The 15,163-nt window shown below is 46.8% G+C and overlaps 1 protein-coding gene across 16 annotated transcripts in view; it reads right to left on the bottom strand.

Moving 5' to 3' along the window:
- Window positions 1-15,163, bottom strand: part of LOC135107866 (filaggrin-2-like) — a 47,881-nt gene that overhangs the window by 9,816 nt on the left and 22,902 nt on the right. For 10 of the 16 annotated variants that reach the window (XM_064018177.1, XM_064018174.1, XM_064018176.1 and 7 more), the window contains 4 exons: window positions 14,409-14,559; window positions 12,206-12,390; window positions 887-1,094; window positions 419-565 (listed from right to left, as the gene is read on the bottom strand). In XM_064018177.1, the coding sequence (XP_063874247.1) occupies window positions 419-565; window positions 887-1,094; window positions 12,206-12,390; window positions 14,409-14,559 (691 nt within the window). Of the gene's footprint in view, window positions 1-418; window positions 566-886; window positions 1,095-1,346; window positions 1,558-1,671; window positions 3,070-3,459; window positions 3,693-4,229; window positions 5,163-12,205; window positions 12,391-14,408; window positions 14,560-15,163 lie in introns of those variants that run through there. The other 6 variants (XM_064018188.1, XM_064018187.1, XM_064018180.1 and 3 more) reach the window with 6 other exon arrangements.

Genomic DNA, 15,163 nt, shown 5'->3' with positions numbered 1-15,163 from the left:
GCGTCCAGTGTTAGCAGGAAGCCTTTACTCATTCACCTGGTGCGCCATTCACCGCCCCGAGCCGTCCACCCAGACCCAAACTGGATCCAAATATTTCCTCCCATCCCATTATCTCTCTCTCTCTCTCTCTCTCTCTCTCTCTCTCTCTCTCTCTCTCTCTCTCTCTCTCTCTCTCTCTCTCTCTCTCTCTTTCAACATTCAACATTCCCCGTCCAGTTCACATTAAGACACCTCTGAGTCACTCTAGTCTCTGACATCCCTAAGGACGAAGCCACAACATTCACACCCATGAGAAGAAACAGGTGCTCATCTGTACACACACACACACACACACACACACACACACACACACACAAAACAGTCAGCCATTCACAAAATAAAGGTTAAAGTTGATGTCAAAGATCAAAGAGACACTCACAAGACTTGAGCATGTTGGAGAAATGTCTACCGGCAGCGCGACCCAGAGACATGGTGGTGCCCACGGAGGAGGCGACAGAGGGGCGCCGCGAGGAGGAGGTGGAGGACGGGGCGGGAGGGTGGTGCGGGGGAGGACTGACGTGGCGACCTGTTGTGAAGGTGAGAGGGAGTGGAGAAAGAGAGAGAGAGAGAGAGAGAGAGAGGGAGGGAGTGGAGAGAGCAAAAAAGAGTAAATAAAAAAATAAGCATTAATTTTCACATTGCGTTACACTATCATAATAAACACGGAGGATACTCAATTAACCCAATAGATAAGTGATGGTAATGCTGTTTAAGGGGAGGAGCAGGCCCGGGGTGGGTGTGGGGGGTGAGGGGGAGGGATGAGGAAGCAGGCTGACGGGAGCGGTGTCAGGACAGTTCAAGGTCACATCTTCCAGCCCGGCCCTGCGTACAACACACCCCCACTGACCTGTAGGAAGCGGCGGGCTGGTGTGGCGGCTGATGGACCTGGTGGGGCTGTGGTGGCGGGCCTGTAGCGGAGGACTGAGCTCCCTGAGGGCGTAGGGCTGCGGCACGGGCAGGGGTGTGTGGCCGGTGCTGGGTGGCGGGATGGAGGAGATGACGTCACTCTTCTTGGGCGCTCGCCACCCATTCTGACCAGGCTTGGGCGGCACGTACTGCAAGGCAAGACACGCTTACTACTCCACGCCTGCCTCTGCATCCCACACCGCCCATCAGTGCCCCTTTCTCCCTCTACATCCGCACTCTTAATGAGGGATTAGCGCCTTACTCTCGCTAGCTGGCCGCGGCTATCAATAGATCGGCATACATATAAGTCCCGCAACACACGACATGCTTACTATCAGACGCCTGCCTCTGCATCCTACATCCGCCATTAATATACGAGTACCTCTCCTCTACGGCCGCACCTTAATGAAGAGCCACTCCCTCCGGCTGGCGTGGCAGGCGTGGGTATTGTTTGTCGGTGTTCATTTCTCCACGGTTGTGTTCAAGATTTGACAAGGAACCAATACTGTTTATACCTCTCTGAGTTCTGCAGCCACCACACACATATATTCTCTCTCTCTCTCTCTCTCTCTCTCTCTCTCTCTCTCTCTCTCTCTCTCTCTCTCTCTCTCTCTCTCTCTCTCTCTCTTCCCCATTTCTCCTCCCCCTCCCTCCTTATCTCCTCTTACGAATACCCTCACTCCCTGTCTCCCCTCTCCATCTCCTCCTCCCTCCCTGGTAACATACGCAACACAGGAGGATAAGTGTGGCGGTCCTAACGAGAGGCGACGGGGACTGGCCAGGCAATGCTGATGCGAGGAGGCACGGCGAGGCACGGCGGGGCAGCTTGGGACCCACCTGGCTTGGCAGTGACGAAAGGCGGGTTGCAAGCACTTCAATACCATACGCAGACAGACAAAGGGACAATTTGATAAATAAATACGTAGGAAGACGGACATTCAGATATACGCAAGGGCTAAAGCGAGTAATAAGTAGATAGACATGCAGACATATACAAAGATTATGAAACGAAAGTGGTAAATAGATAGAGAGAAAGATAAAAACACAAGAGGATAAGTTGAAATTGATACGTAGATATGTGTGTGTGTGTGTGTGTGTGTGTGTGTGTTTTCCCCTCAGTGATACAATTAAAGGGACCTGCTTGCTTATCCTGCCTGACTGCATGGCCTTCTTACCACCACCACCACCACCACCACCACTACCACGACCACCACGAACACTGTGACCCCTTCACCGTACAAGGTCACCAAACTAATAGGCTCAACAGATTCAACACCTACACCGCTTTCCTCTTTCCTGGGATCTGAGGCTAAAGAGAGAAAAGGATCCACACTCACTGAACTGCATGTGAGTCACCACCCTGGGTAGTGAGTGGAGGAGGAGGAGGAGGAGGAGGAGGAAGGAAGGAAAGAAGAGCAAAAGGTGGTGTTGGAAGCGATGGGGCAGAGAGAGGGGAGGAGAGCAAGAAAATGAGTAAAAGGAGGAGGAGGAGAAGGTGGTGAAGAAATGCACGACAGAGTTAAGAGGAGGAGGAGGAGGAGAAAGAAATGTGCAATACGAATCTAGGAGGAGAAGGTGGAATAATTAGAGAAGCTGGAAGAGGTGAAGGAGGGGGAAGTGCACTGCGGACCTAAAAGGAGGAGGAGGAGAAGGAGGAGGAGGAGGAGAAGGAGGAGGAGAAGAACACTACGCAGCATCACACGTGCAGAACCAAACGGTAGTCAGTGGTCGCCCTCCAGTGCACACATACACAACTCAAGTGCGGCGTGTGGCAAGGTCAGGCTGCCATCCCTGACCCACACTGGTCACATTCTCCCACCTCGTCACACCCTCCACCACCACCACCACCACCACCACCATCACCATCATCACCATCACCCCTTTACCTGGCCTCTCACGCTGCTTCCCTCTCCCCCACCACCCCACTAATACTTCTCTCCCCAACGCACCTGCAGTCTTCCCCCACCACAGTATTTATCAACGCACTCACCACGCACACACACACAAACCAATCACTTCCCACCACAAACAAATGCTCGTCTCCACATCACACACCACACGATGTCCTCCTCTCTCTCTCTCTCTCCCTCCCCCTTCACCACTTCACCACACACACACATCACAGCCCCCTTCTCCCCCTCGTAACTCAAACTCCCCCAGTACTCCTCTACCCGCCTCTCCCTCCGCCTCGTCCCACACACTCCCATGCCTGAGAGCTCCCACACTCTCCCTCCCACACATGACCACCACCTTTAACTCTGCCACCACCACCACCACCACCACCACTTGCCCTCCACACATGGCAACAGCACCTCACTATCATCACAACACCACCACCACCAACACCACCAATGACCTCAAAGGGAAAGTGAAGGTGAGCTGGATGCCTCCACCTCTCTCCTCCCTTCTTTCTCTCCCTCCACTCTTGTTCTCCTTCCCTCCCTCCTTCTTCTCCTCACACTCCCTCCCCCCCTTAAGGGTAGACGTGATAGCACACACATACACCCTGGTTACCTGCCGCAACCACCATCACCACCGCCAATACCATTAGCACTGTCACCACCGCCACCGCGACCACCACCACCACCGCCGCCGCCGCCACCAGCACACTCATCGTATCCACCACAAGCATGACCCACAGGAAGAATGAAGGAATATTGCTGTTGTTATTATGAGATCAAGTTTCCTTACTCTTATCATGCTCCTCCTTAACACCACCACCACCACCACCACCACCACCACCACCGAGGCAAAACCCCCCCACCACTAATGTTACGAGCCGCGGTACAACTCACTGCTCTCATTGACAATACAATGCGCGCATATTCCCACGTGTTCAGTTTCAACATTATGATGCACTGAACTATTTAAACTGCTGCTATTACGAATACTATTACTACTGTTGCTGGTGGTGATGTTGGTGGTGGTAGTGGTAGTGGTAGTAGTAGTAGTAGTAGTAGTGGTTGTGGTTGTTGTTGTTGTTGTTGTTGTAGAAATAATAGTAATGATAATAATAATAATAATAATAATAATGATATTGCTATTGTTGTTGTTGTTGTTGTTGTTGTTGTTGTTATTGTTGTTCTTATTATTTTATAATTAGTGATAGCAGTGTTAGAAGAAGAAGAAGAAGAAAAGTAGTAGTAGTAGTAGTAGTAGTAGTAGTAGTAGTAGTAGTAGTAGTAGTAGTAGTAGTAGTAGTAGTAGTAGTAGTAGTAGAGGTAGTAGAAGTAGTAGCAAACAAAATAATAATAATAATAATCTTACTCCAAACACGTTTTTACCGTAAAGGAAACTAGTGAGACAAAGATAAACAACGCTGACAGGGGCAAGTCAAGACGATAAGCTTCAAGGATAATCTCACGACAAAGCAATGGTTTCACGCGTGGATAGTCCCAGCGAGAACCTCCAGTAACATCACCGATCCACCGTCCACAGCAACTTCCACTCCACTGACCACCGGGTGTATCGCATCTCCCTCAGCCCGCCCACAGGTTCCCCAAGAGCCGGTGGAGGGAACAACAAACACTCGTGCCCTGTCCCGGGGATGCAAGACAAGACCGGTGCTGCTGCGTCATCTTGGTGTTGGGGGAACATTGAGGATACAGAAGTAGAGATCTTAGTACAATGTATATTTGAAGTATGCTTTTTTCTTTTCAGCTCGTATTTGCAGACTGTTCTTACTCATACATAATTACAATGCAAGAAAAATCCAATGTACCATTTTCTAGTTTTATCATATTTATTAGTGGAATACTGCACGCAATTGAGTTATTTTCCTGCGTCACTCAGTATTCCCGTCATTATTATATAGTTATCATTATAGGCGAATCTAAGACGTGATTTGACGACCAAGACAAGAATGGATTTCCGGACAGGTCTGTGTTTATGAAAATGCTTCAGCAAACGCAAAACAGCAAATCGGTGTGAACTTTCGTCGCAAGCAATGTCACACTTCAGAAATTGTGGAACTTAAGTTTTGCGGATGTGAGTGTGGAAGTGGCGGGCTGCGGTGATGGTGTGACGAGAAAGTTCAAGAAGGAAGTGAAGAGGCGGTGGGGTGATGCCTAGCGTGACTCGTCCAGAGAAAACGACCTTCTTAAAATCAACACTGGTTTCAGAGTGCAATATTATCATGTTCGTGACTTTTTTTTTACGAAGTTGAATCTTGCTTATGTGGAACTCTATTCAGAAGAAATGCGTTTATAACACACACACACACACACACACACACACACACGTTATAAAGTAAGTAACCTACATTCAAGGAAATAGTAGCAGAAATAGCAGCAGCAATTGTAGTAGTAGTAGTAGTAGTAGTAGTAGTAGTAGTAGTAGTAGTAGTAGTAGTAGTAGTAGTAGTAGTAGTAGTAGTAGTAGTAGAAGTAGTAGTAGTAGAAGTTAGTAGTAGTAGTAGTAGTAGTAGAAGTAGTAGTAGTAGAAGTAGTAGTAGTAGTAGTAGTAGTAGTAGTAATAGTAGTAGTAGTAGTAGTAGTAGTAGTAGTAACATCAACACCACCACCACCACCACCACCAACACCAACAACAACAACAGCAGCAACAAGAGCAACCAGCAACAATCTCATCTCGTGCCGGCGTGACTGTCTGGCGGGCTAATCGCAGCTCGGGGCAGCAGTCGTGGTTACATCAGGTCTGGGTGTATGGATTAGCACCACCTGGCGGTCATGTGTGCTGGGGGGAGGGTGGGGTGAGTACTGCACCTGACCTTGGCTGCCCTCACTCACCAATCTGGAGTGACCTCGTGAATGGAGAGGGGACTAATGGATATATGGGTGAATAGGTGGACAGGTAGGTAAGTAGATAAGTAGATAGACAGATAGATAAACATATAGATAGATAAATATATAGTTATAGACACACACACTTAGAGAGAGAGAGAGAGAGAGAGAGAGAGAGAGAGAGAGAGAGAGAGAGAGAGAGAGAGAGAGAGAGAGAGAGAGAGAGAGATACTGGACATTAGAAAAACAACCTCAGCCAGCCAGCCAGCCAGAAAGACAGACAGACAGAGGGAGACAAAGCGAGAAGTTATGGTAATGATGGTGGCGGTAGTGGCAGTGGTGTTAATGTGGCGTGTCCTAAATACTGATGGTGGCAGTGGTGCTAAGCAGTGGTGGTGGTGGTGGTGGTCAGGGTGATGAATGGGGGCGGGTGGTGACCATAAGTAAGTCCAGTGGTCACTCATCACTTAAATCACCACTTGCATATGCGGGCGGTTCTTGACCTCAGCATTCGAGGATTAGTAGCATGCAATTGTTACATAAAGTACAGGAGTAGCGGACACAAGGGAACACCAAGGAAAGGCAAACGAGGGGAAGCAAGTTGAGCTCTTCCATTGAGGCTCGTGATACGCTGCACTGTCTAAATTTTAAGAGAGAAATGTGGGATACTAAAGGCGAAGGTCCCTCCCCACCTACCTAATCTGTGTGTGTGTGTATGTGTGTGTGTGTGTGTGTGTGTGTGTGTGTGTGTGTGTGTGTGTGTGTGTGTGTGTTGTGTGTGTGGGTGTGTGTGTGTGTGTGTGTGTGTTGTGTGTGTGTGTGTGTGTGTGTGTGTGTGTGTGTGTGTGTGTGTGTGTGTGTGTGTGTGTGTGTGTGTGTGTGTTTTACCTTCATAATCTCATCTTATTTCTTAATACCGTGTATAATACCCTAATTTTCTTGTCTTTTTTCTTTCCCTTTTATCTTTGCCCTCGGTTAACCATCTCTCTTTCTCTCTCTCTCTCTCTCTCTCTCTCTCTCTCTCTCTCTCTCTCTCTCTCTCTCTCTCTCTCTCTCTCTCTCTCTCTCTGCAGTGCCGGTGTTTCCATGTCAATCATAATGGTGGAAATAATTGTGGGATCATGGAAAGGTCAAAAGGGAAAGGCGCGAGAGAGGAGTGAGAGTCAGAGAGAGAGAGAGAGAGACGAGAGAGAGAGAGAGGAGAGAGAGAGAGAGAGAGAGAGAGAGAGAGAGGAAGAGAGAGTACAAGGCCGACCCCTGACCCTTGCTCCCTGACTTACGTGTGAAGATTGACCTCAAAGCTGATTGGCTCACATCACCCAATCAAAGGATGACCTAGCGTGTTTGGTCTCAATGAGCGAGAGCGAGAGAGAGAGAGAGGGAGAGAGAGAGGAGGGAGAGAGAGGGAGAGAGAGAGGAGAGAGAGAGAGAGAGAGAGAGAGAGAGAGAGAGAGAGAGAGAGAGAGAGAGAGAGAGAGAGAGAGAGAGAGAGAGAGGTGGGTTCAATGACTCCTGCCTTATTAGCTAACTTCACATGATAAACTAGAGGCAATAACGTCTGCTTTATCTCTCTCTCTCTCTCTCTCCTCTCTCTCTCTCTCTCTCTCTCTCTCTCTCTCTCTCTCTCTCTCTCTCTCTCTCTCTCTGTCTGCTCCAATCTACGCCTCTTTTACTGGAAGAGAGTTGAGACGATGAAGGGAGAAGGAACGAAGGAATAAGTGAGTGAGTGACTGAGTGAATGAATGAGGGAGGAATGGAAAGAGAGAGTGAGAGAGTGAGGGACAAACTAAGGTAGGGAGGGACGAAGAAGAGGTAGAATCGATGACCTGAAATTCACAGGCATGGCGTGACACCCTGTTCGTTTGTTTCATTCCTGCCAGCTCGCCGTTGCCCTCCATACCTTTATTTAATTCCCACCACAGCAAGCATTCCTCCTTGCAGATCCACCTCCTGTCCTTCTTTCCCTCCCTGCCCTACTGACACACTGTCCTTTCCAGCTTATCTGCAGTCTTATCTAAGCTGTGTCACTGCAGGATATTTCGCCCTCCTTCGTCACCTCAATTCATCCTTTTCTGTTTTATCTCTTGTTCTTATTTAAATTTTCACTCTCCTTCGTCACCGCCTCCATTTCCCTTTCACTTCTCTTCCTATCGTCATTTTCTTTGCATCTGTGGTCCTTACCTAAGCTGTCACAAGGAGGTTTCACTTCTTCGTCACTGTCCACGTCAGTATATGCTGTCAGTCTGCCTCGCCCAATCAAAACTTTCACGTCGTCCCGCCTCGCCTCGTTTGGTTTCGTCCGGCCATTCCTGCCTCGGCCTCTCTTTGTCACCCCCGCCCACTCCTGATAGTTTTTCTTGCCCTCCGTCTTTGTCTCACCTGCCAATGGGCCCGGTTTGTGCTTCTCACTCCTTTCACTCCCACATTTACACTTTTTTTCGTTCGGTTTTTACTCCATTTTTCCAATAAGGAGGACCTCTATCATTCCTGCCACTGTCATCACCCTTCCCCCGTGATGTACACACGTAACGCATCTTCGGGGAACTCAGTAGAAGTCACTGAGTAGTAAATTCAAGTTGCGAGGCGAAAACGTTCTCGCCGAAGTCAGGCAATAAGAAGAGCCTCGATCAAGCCTGCCACTCACGCCACCCTGTCCCACCACACGCATGAAGCTCTGCCGAAGTCACCGCGCACTAAATCCAAGGTGTGAATCTTCTGACTGCTTAAGACAGTATGACACTTCCCCCATATTTTGAAACACTGGGATTTCGTAAGGTCAATTTTCAAAGGCCACAGAGATAATAAGTCTGGTTTTCATGGGTGTTATTTTCATAGATAATACAGAATCCCTGTTAAAACTGCCAATGGATTATTCATGAAAACACCCTTGAAAACCTTATTAACTTTCACCGCGGCCTGCTAGTTTATTTAAGTGACGATTTTATGGAGGAAAAAATTTATCTAGACATTAAAAGGCTTCACTACACGACCGTTCGTTTCGCTGCCAGTGCTGTGTAAGAATTAAACTTTAAACTTACGCAAGACTATTTTATTAAGCTCGGAGATAAGCCACGGCAGTCAGACGGTTCAGCGAGGGGGGGAATCATGACAGACACAGAAATATTTGTATCAGGGGATTTTTAGCTTCACTTCACATGCCAGTAATTCAACATGTCGCTAAAAAAAACAAAAGCGGTGAGTAAAACATCACAAAGAATGCGAACACACCAAAACGCAAATTCTGTAGCACTTGATGAGAATTAAATACATGAATGGCTGAGATACAAGAAAAGAAAGCAAGGATCTTATGGCATACTAGTAATACAACATTTGCAATAAAAGAAAAAAGCAAAACATCACAAAGAAAAAAAAAAAAGAAAGAAATGCAAATCTTATGACACTCAACGGAAATCAAATACACAAACTCTGGTATGTAAGAAAAAAAAATCAAAATAGCAGTAACAGAAAATTTGCTTAAAACAATAAAGAATGACAAGTAGAAATCCACAAATAAAATAACAGCAACAAAACGTAAATCCAATAACATTTAACGAGACTAAAAAAAAAAAAAAAATGGGATACAAGAAAAAAAAAGTAAATAAATGAAAACCAAAGAAAAATCAACTTGCGCCGAAAACGAGGCTGGCGAAGTCTCCCGCGGCAGTAAACAAGGGAGGTAGTATTGAGCCATCGAGTATCAGCTATTCCGGGCAGCACTGACAGCGATGGCGTGGCAGCCCGTGATACTTTTCCCTTTATCCAGTTATTGACCCGCTGGGAGAAGGGAGGAACACCGCATTACTAAATAAGGAAATATTACATACGAGGTCTCATCTCCGCCGCGATTACAATAGGCGAGGGGAAATCTGAGGAGGGGAAAAAAGCTATTCCTGGTGACTGGCTGTGGGGTTGTTGTTGTTGTTATTGTTGTTGTTGTTGTTGTTGCAGGTGCCCCTAGGGAGGGTCAACGGCCCCTGTGTCCCTCCACCCGTTCTCTCCATACACGGTGTAAGGTAGGCGGCACTCCACTTCTTCCACCTCCTTCTCTCCCTCCCTCCACCTTGTCCCTCGCTGCCACCGTAGAGGGGAGGGAAGGGAAGGGGTCGAGAAGGGGAGTCAGATAGGCGGGGAATTAAAGAAGACAAGAGGAGAGAAAGGTGGAGGAAGTAAAGAAAGAACGAGTGAGAGGAAAAAGACGAGGGATGGAGAGAAGGCGTGAAAGGAAGAAGGGACGAAGAGGGATAGAAGGCAGAAAAAAAAACAGTAAGAGGTGGAGAAGAGAGGGATGAATATGTAGAGATAAAAAGAGTAAGAAGAGAAGAAAGAGGAACAGAAAGATAGAAAACAGGGAGAAATGAAGCGTGAAAGAGAGAAAGAATGAATGGAGAAACTGAAGAAGGCAGACAGGAAGCGATTGAGAGACGAACAAGGAGGTACTGAAAGAGGATAACAGAGGAGGGAGATAGAAGACAAGGAGGAGGCTTCTGAGAGCGGGAGAAAGGAGGGACAGAGAGACACAGAGAGAGAAACAGAAGAAAGCAGGGAACAAGGAAAGGCGAGAAGGAGGAGGAGCAAGGAAGTTAATATCGGGAATCCAACTAACATTCTGATCTAGATCCGAAGGGAGAAGGTAGGTCATATTTGAGTTTAGACGTCTCATTCTTCTTCCTCCTCCTCGTTTCCTCCCCTTCATTCTTCTCTTCCTCCTCCTAGTCACCAAATTCCTCAAGATTATGACACCTTAAGCAAGTTTGATACATTCTTGAGGAAGCGAAGGTGGGAGGGAATGAGGAATGAGGACAAACTGTTGGCGGAAAATGGTCAAGAAAATCAGGAAAATTGGTTGAAATGCTTGACGAAAGAGTGGCCACGGGGGAAGGGAAGGGAGAGCTGAGTGGATAAACAAACAGAGAGAGAGAGAGAGAGAGAGAGAGAGAGAGAGAGAGAGAGAGAGAGAGAGAGAGAGAGAGAGAATGTGTGTGTGTTTAATGGGAGAAGGAAGTGAGTGGGAGGCGTGTGTCGACGGTTCGTGGGTCAACAACACCTACAGTAACAACTTCATTGATCTCGAAGGTATGTTGTCTTGGGAGGGAGAGGAGTGAGGGAGTGAGGGAGTGAGGGAGTGAGTGAGAGAGGGAGGGAGAACACGCGCCTCACTCACTCAGCCAGCCAGACGACACACACCCACGGGACTTTACATTCGTGAGACGGCCGCTGAGAGAACACACGACAGACACATTCCAACATACAAACATACCAACCTAAGATCTCTCGAGCTCTTCGGCTGATTGAAATTCTATAGTACGATTTCATATCAAGATTTTGCAAGCCAACCCTCACATCAAACGTGACAGAATATTAAATAACGCTTCTCTAATGTATGCAGTTTAATATTTGCTCGGAAAAAACTTGCCTAAGATTGCTCAAAGTAATAATTGTCCTTAGTAGTGTAAGTGTTAAGGGAAGCTATAAGAAATAATGTGTAGGTATGTAAATAAAACACGTATATATCTATCCCTCAGTTATCCTTGTTCATAACTTAATCTATTATCTCAAAACTTAAATTGCGTCTCCACCAGCAACTCTAGTATCTCAAGGAAAGCAAGAGGTGGAGAAGAGAGGATGAATACGTAGAAGATAGGCAGAAAAGGAGTGAGAAAGGGTGATAGAAGGATAGCTACTTATCTAAATCCAGCAATTATCCCTGTCCATCACTTGGTCTAATATCTTAAAACGTGAACTGAGTCTCCACCAGTGACTCTAGTAACTGACGCCGGCTTGATGATGTTTATGCTCCGAGGTTACACCGGTGGAGTGTTACAGAGACAACAACTACCAAAAATATAAAGAAAACACAACACACGAGTAATTATAAGAACATAATCAGAAGAAAGGCGCTTATAAGATGTACTTTTAGGAGTAACTACAATCTTCATCAGGAACAATGAAAAAAAATAGCTACTTGGGCATTTTTAAGGACGTAATCTATAGAGGGTCAATTAAAGGACATTATTTTACGTGCAATACTTAAAGGAGCTAAGAAAAAATATTATCACAGGGGCAATTTTAAGAACATGAATTAAAGAAACAGCCAAGGGACGCAATTTTAAATGTAATAGTAAAGCAACAAGCACCTCGGGGATGCACCAATACAGGGACTTGAAGTAGGGGTAGTTAAGGTCATTACTTGGAAATTTAGGTGCAATCCCTTATGGAAAGACCACTTAACTCTTTACATGCCAATTCTGAGCACTTAAAGCAATGTATGAAGTCTTTGTAAGCATCTGCAAGAAAGACAAGGATAAAAAAGAATGGATTTTGCAATTTGTAACCAGTGCAATGTCTGGAAGTGTCTGTAGAACAAGAAAAGATGTCTTAGTCGGGTCAGTGATTTGAGAACGATGTAGAAAAACAGTAGATTCACCAATACAAGGATTTGGTATAGAGCCAATTAGAAACAATTTATGTGCAGTACTTACAGTCTGAGCACCTAAGGAACCAGCCAGTACTAAGAGCCTCACCTTGGTCCTGGATTTGAGTCTCTCCACGGCCTGGCTATCCGCCGGGGACCTGGCCACGCGGGTGCTTTGCTCGTGGCACCAGCTGATGTGGCGGTCCGCTGCCTTGGGCCCAAAGTGACGGTCGCAGTGGGGACATTTAACGTAATCTGAGGGGACGCTGGAGACAGGGCCCTGGTCATCGTCATCTGGTGAAAGAGTACAAGAGTGTTAGCATAGCAAGAGAACATAAGAACATAAGAAATAAGGGAAGCTGCTTAGGTTATGTTATGTTAGGTTAGGTTAGTTTTGTTAGGTTCGGTTTGGTTAGGTTAGGTTAGGTTAGGTTAGGTTAGGTTTGGTTAGGTTAGGTTTGGTTAGGTTAGGTTTGGTTAGATTAGGTTAAGATGATCTGGTAGTGTTCATATACCGGGGCTCTACTGAACTAGGGTAGAAGTTGCAGTGCTAATACATCACGGGGACCAAGGCTTATGTCACACCGTACTATGAGTGAGCTGAAGTGTGTGGGGCGTTAGTGCTGGGACAGTAATAGGATCTAGCATTGCATCCTGTCTTCATATCCTGCGTGTATTGAAGTAAAGGAGAGAGTGGACCGTATTGGTACATTAGGAGATCCAGTAGTGTTCTGTCTTCGTATCCTGCCATCTATTGAAATAAGGGAGGAATGGGACAGTGCTAGGGGTGGGAGGAAGACCCAATGTTTAGTGAATCTTAACTCTACTCGTATATACTGCGAACCAATCATAATTTAACACTTACTCTTGACCCGTTAATATTTACATCCCCATCTTTAAAATCGTCTCGTCTGATACACAAAGCAACACAAAGGAAGAACAAAAAGGGCAGCATTCCTGTCATGACGCTGTTTGTGATCAATAAACACTATCTAACCCAAAGTACGAGTAAGTAATTAAAGGCAGGAAGGTGAAGGGGGTTTTGTGGCACCATTTAGCTTCCTTAATCACTGTGACATGAGAAGCTACGGTACATATTCCTACTATATTTTTAGTTCATGTTACAAATAAATGTCTGGTTTGTTTACTTTACATTGTGTTCTCCTGGTAATGTACGTCAATATTCCTCATTCCTTCCCGCCCTCTCCCCTCAGCGCGACACTCTCCCCCACCTCTCCACACCCGCTGCCTTCTCACTCTCCCCTCTCCTCGTCGCCTCACTCAGCCCCTTCCCCTCGTATTACATTCTATTTCATCACCACCACCACTGCTTCTTCTCACTTTTCCTCAGTATCATATTCGTAATCTTTTCTACCACACACACACACACACACACACACACACACACACACACACACACACACACACACTTCCCTTTCCGACCGCCACACTTCCTCTCCCTCTCTCCTCCCCGCGTTTCCTTCCGCTCTCTCTCTCTCTCTCTCCTTCATCAGACAATTCTCACTTTCCATTTTCATCACGGCATGCACCGCCATCATTTTCTACCCACTCCATTTTCTCCACCCCAGACATTCCTTTTCTATCTTTTCCTCTCTCTTCTTCCACTCCACACACTTTCCTCTGACCTTTTCCCTCTCTTTTCTCTAACTCAACACCACACATCCTCCACCTCTCCATCTTCCGTCTTCTTTCCTTCCCAGGCACTTTCCTCCAGCATTTTTCCTCCCTTTCCTCCCACTACTTTTCTCCTCCTTCCCTCCGCATACTAATGTGCGGCGCCACATGACCTCGTTGTAGCGGTGATAATGTCTGTCAATCATTCAATCAATATATCAATCACTAATGACGCTTCTTCCCTCACTACGTATCTTTCTTCATGTCTCCTCCTCCTCCTCCTCCTCCTCCTCCTCCTTCTCTTCTTTATACCCTATCTTCAGTACCTCAACCTGCTCCTCCTCCTTCTCTTCCTCATCATTTTTACATCATCTATCATTCACCAGCACCTCCTTCTTCTCCTCCTCCTTCTCCTTCTCCTTCTCCTTCTCCTTACCTGCCTGCCAGTATTCTCAAACGGTCTGCTCTCTCACCACGACTATTTTCAAAGGCCACAGAGATGATTAGCTAAGTTCTCAAGAGTGTTTCTCCTGTTCATAATGTAGCAATGTTGTTAATTTGTCACTAGCCACCGTAAAAACACACTTAAAGACCCGCGTCACTTCAACTAGAGCCTTTTAAATGTAGTGAAGATGCGGCGCAGGAGTGTTTCAGAATACGGTCCAAGCTTCACTCACCGTTCATTCCCTTGGCAGCTCGAATCGCCCTCAGGAACTCTCGGTGTCTCTCTCGCCATTTGGTCTTGCTCTTAGCGTGACTCTTGCTCTCCGAAGACTTGGTGGGGCCCGCGTCGATGCCCTCCGTCCGCTGTTTGGTGGAACTGAAACTCTGCGGAGACGAGATTTGTTAAAGGTCACAAGAGTCGAAGATTTCAAGCCGCCGAGGAGAATTGTGTTTGGATTTGTTTTGGCGGAAAGGTCGAAGAGAACTGGAGAGAGACACAGACACACAAAGAAAGACCGGCAAACAGACAGATAGACAGGAAGGAAAGGAGACAGAAAGCCACAGACACACAGACAGACAGACAGACAAGCAGACACACAGACGGAAATAACAGATGCTCATTAAGACGCAAATAGGAAGGAGGGAGAAAACTAAATAGAGATGATGACTCGCAGGAAAGGTAAATGAGGAGAAACGGGAGGGAGGAGGAGGAGGAGGAGGAGGAGGAGAGGAGGAAGGGCAGGAGAAAATGCAAGGGCGGAGGCGGGAAGGAAGGAGGGAGAGAGAGAGAGAGAGAGAGAGAGAGAGAGAGAGAGAGAGAGAGAGAGAGAGAAGAGAGAGAGAGAGAGAGAGAGAGGGAAGGAAGGGAAGCGGGGCGAAGGAAAGGATGAAAGGCAAGTCACTGTCAACGCCCACGGAAATCTATTGTACACACACACACACACACACACACACACACACAACACACACACACACACACACACACACA

This window comes from Scylla paramamosain, chromosome 16, assembly GCF_035594125.1.
Source record: "Scylla paramamosain isolate STU-SP2022 chromosome 16, ASM3559412v1, whole genome shotgun sequence".
Lineage (NCBI taxonomy): Eukaryota > Metazoa > Arthropoda > Malacostraca > Decapoda > Portunidae > Scylla > Scylla paramamosain.
Note: the sequence above shows the minus strand (reverse complement) of the source record. Positions and strands in the feature narration are given on the sequence as shown.